This window comes from Octopus bimaculoides, chromosome 1 (genome assembly GCF_001194135.2).
Source record: "Octopus bimaculoides isolate UCB-OBI-ISO-001 chromosome 1, ASM119413v2, whole genome shotgun sequence".
Lineage (NCBI taxonomy): Eukaryota > Metazoa > Mollusca > Cephalopoda > Octopoda > Octopodidae > Octopus > Octopus bimaculoides.
Window position 1 is genome coordinate 115,238,667 of NC_068981.1, and position 3,649 is coordinate 115,242,315.

At 39.3% G+C, this 3,649-nt stretch overlaps 1 protein-coding gene across 1 annotated transcript in view; it reads left to right on the forward strand.

Moving 5' to 3' along the window:
* Window positions 1-183: 183 nt before the first annotated feature.
* Window positions 184-3,649, forward strand: part of LOC106876867 (A disintegrin and metalloproteinase with thrombospondin motifs 16) — a 346,691-nt gene continuing 343,225 nt past the window's right edge. Inside the window, exon 1 of the mRNA XM_014925608.2 lies at window positions 184-1,620. Coding sequence (XP_014781094.1) covers window positions 1,585-1,620 — 36 coding nt within the window. The 5' untranslated portion in view covers window positions 184-1,584. The remainder of the gene's footprint in view (window positions 1,621-3,649) is intronic.

Here is a 3,649-nt window from a genome sequence, read left to right on the forward strand (position 1 = left end):
AGAGAGAGAGAGAGAGAGAGAGAGAGAGAGAGAGAGAGAGAGAGAGAGAGAGAGATAGAGAGAGATAAAGAGAGAGAGAAGGCTGTACGAGAACGAGCAAGCGAGAAACAGACTGACAAATGAACTGAGAGAGACAAACTGACAGACAGAAAGAGAGAGAGAGAGAGAGAGAGAAATAGAAGAAAACAAGGGGAAGAAAAAAGTGAGACAGGGAGGCCGAGTTAGTGTGTGTTTGTGTGTTATCTGAGAGTCGTGTGTTGGGTGACTGCAGTGAACGTTATTATATACTTAATTACAGTTTGTAGTTGTAGTTGTTGTTCGTGTTGGTGTAGTAGAAGCTATTTTCTTTAGCTTAGCCGTGGCTCCGCGGTTTTGTTTTGTAAGTTCCTTCTTAAAGAACCAAAACAAAATCCCTTAAAAAACTTGTTACGGAAGGTGGGATCTTCTGAAAGAACCGGCACGGACTTTTGAAAAAGAAAACGGGAGAACTTTTAGAAAACATTCACACACACACACACATACATACAAATACACACACACACACATGTACAAAATCTGGAGGAAAACTTTCAATCACCTATCACTCGCATTCTATTCGCAAACACACACTGTTGATACAAACACATACATATTCGCTGATACCTACCAAGACTCAAAAACGCACACTTTTACACATACATGCACATATACTATAATTTATACAGATGTATACAGAGCAGAGATTACAAAATACAGACACGGACGCACAGACTAGAAGCAACGCGCGGGCACATAAATAAGAACAAAATAACCTCCAACAACACCACCATCATCATCACAACCACCACGAACAACATGTTGGTTGACATGGATATATATAGGCAGTTATACAGATAGTTAGACAGTCCTACATATACTTATATATGAAGGCATCTATACACACACACACACGCACAAGAATAAAAACAAGTTAGATAAACAGAGGGAGAGAGGGAGAGACAAAGCATCGAACCATGTTATGTTTGGTTTCATTAATGCATTTGCAAATAACATTCACAACATAAACATACAATTTCACACGCACTCACACACACACCGAGTTCCTCCAGCTTTCACTCTCTCACTCACTCTCTCTCTCTCTCTCTCTTACACACACACACACACACACACACACACACACACACATACACACACATATGTATATATTCATACCTATAAGCATACAAACACATAAAAACACATGGCGCTTCATATATGCATACTTCAACATTGTGGTAGAAGTTAGAAGCCGGCAAGGTAGCTAATAGGAAGTGTAAACAAAAACATCGTGATCATACATACATACATACATACATACATATAAACATACATGCATACATACATACTTAGGAATATATTTTTTTGTGTATACACAAAAATAAGTTTACGCTTCATGTAGAAGCTTATGCTTGTTTATATACATACATACATACATACATACTGATATGCATTTACATATATGACTGATATGTATATTTTATATATATGCATTATATCTATATAACTACCAACATCCAAACTGTGCACGGAAAACATTAACAAGGACCGGTATCAAGCAGATTTATAATGAGGACGAGGCCTGTGTGTTTTATTCGCTTAGAGGTAGGTAACTTGTATTTACTCAATCAGAGACTAACTTCTACACACAAATACAAGCATACACACACAAGCATGCACACACATATCTGTGTGTGTGTGTGTGTATGTGTGTGAGTGTATAAGCGTGTAGGTGTTTGCTATTAGTATGTATTTGTATACAATTCAGTTTGATGTACCTATTTTTCACATGCTTCGCCGCGGCTCTTATACTCTGCGTTACATATATGACTTGTGTACCGGTTGCGAATACTTTCAGTGGGAAATATATTTGTATACAAACAGTCTGCAGTTCAGATGTACGACTATATTACTTACATATACTGTAATAACCACACACAATCACACAGACAGACTTATACACACAATCACATATGCACAAACACACTAACACAAACTCTCATACACAGAAGTATATGCCTGACTTTTTCTTGCTCTTCCATTATTTTATCTTCATTTCTCTCTCTCTCTCTCTCTCTCTCTCTCTCTCTCTCTCTCTCTCTCTCTCTCTCTCTCTCTCTCGCTCTCTCTCTCACTCACTCACACACCCGCATCTACAAACATTCATAGATATGTAAACATACACACAAACACATATATATGTATATATATATTACATACACACACACGCACACATGTAATATGCATGTGGTACATGTAGAGATACATATATATGGATATATATATATAAACATATATAGTCATATGTTTATGTGTGTATGCGTGTTTATGAGTGTGTGTGTTTGTGCGTGCGTTTGTGTGTTTAAACACTGTTTAATAACAATAACGCAATGGCCCAGTGGTTAGGGCAGCGGACTCGCGGTCATAGGATCACGGTTTCGATTCCCAGACCGGGCGTTGTGAGTGTTTATTGAGCGAAAACACCTAAAGCTCCAGGGGGATGGTGGTGAACCCTGCTGTACTCTTTCACCACAATTTTCTCTCACTCTTACTTCCTGTTTCTGTTGTGCCTGTAATTCAAAGGGCCAGCCTTGCCACACTGTGTCACGCTGAATATCCCCGAGAACTACGTTAAGGGTACACGTGTCTGTGGAGTGCTCAGCCACTTGCACGTTAATTTCACGAGCAGGCTGTTCCGTTGATCGGATCGACTGGAACCCTCGTCGTCGTAAGCGACGGAGTGCCAACAATAACAATATAACGTGTGCCGTAGCGTAAGCGGTAAACTCCTGTAAACGAGATAATTTTGAGCTCCAGGTTCGATTACTGGTTCCTCGCTATTTTACTTGCATTGTTAATCTCTTTTGTAAAGAGATGAACATCTTTTAATCACTTTCCCCACAGATCCGATCAAATACTGATAAACACAGCTGATCATAAAAGTGACATTAATTGGTTCCGATTATTGTGCAAGTCCGATGTATATTGTTTTATACGCTGGCTATAATTAGGCCAAATGAATGGGTAGCTTAAGCGTCGGGATCTTTTGGGTCAAGAGTTCAATACCACTGGAGGTCGGGGTGTTGTACTTATACGCATGTGTGTGTGGGTGTGGTGGTGCTTATGGTAAATAAACTAATTTCAAATTGCATTTTGTTGTTGGAAATAGGAAAGTGAATGTGTGTGTGTGTGTATGTGTGTGTGTGTATGTGTGTGTCTGTGTATGTTGTGTGTGTGAGTATGTCCCTCTCCGTTCTCTCCCTCTATGCTTCTATCTGTTCTCTCTCTTTCTGTCTCCCCCTCTCTCTTTCTGTCTCCCCCTCTCTCTTTCTGTCTCCCCCTCTCTCTTTCTGTCTTCCCTTCTCTCTTTCTGTTTCCCCCCTCTCTGTCTGTCTGTGTAAGCAAGAATTTCATATTGAAAGTACGCAACAAACCAAACTCCTGACGGAACTAGAAAATCTTTATTTGGTGAGCGATCGCATTATCAATCAAAATGTAATATAATCAACCAGTAACGTAGTTACGCAGCTATCGCTAAATACCCGTTTCGTGTGTTTTCATTGTTTTGTTATTCGTTTAAGATCATAAATTGTTGCTTAAATGAGTGCAATGTGTTTAATATTACAAGCACATG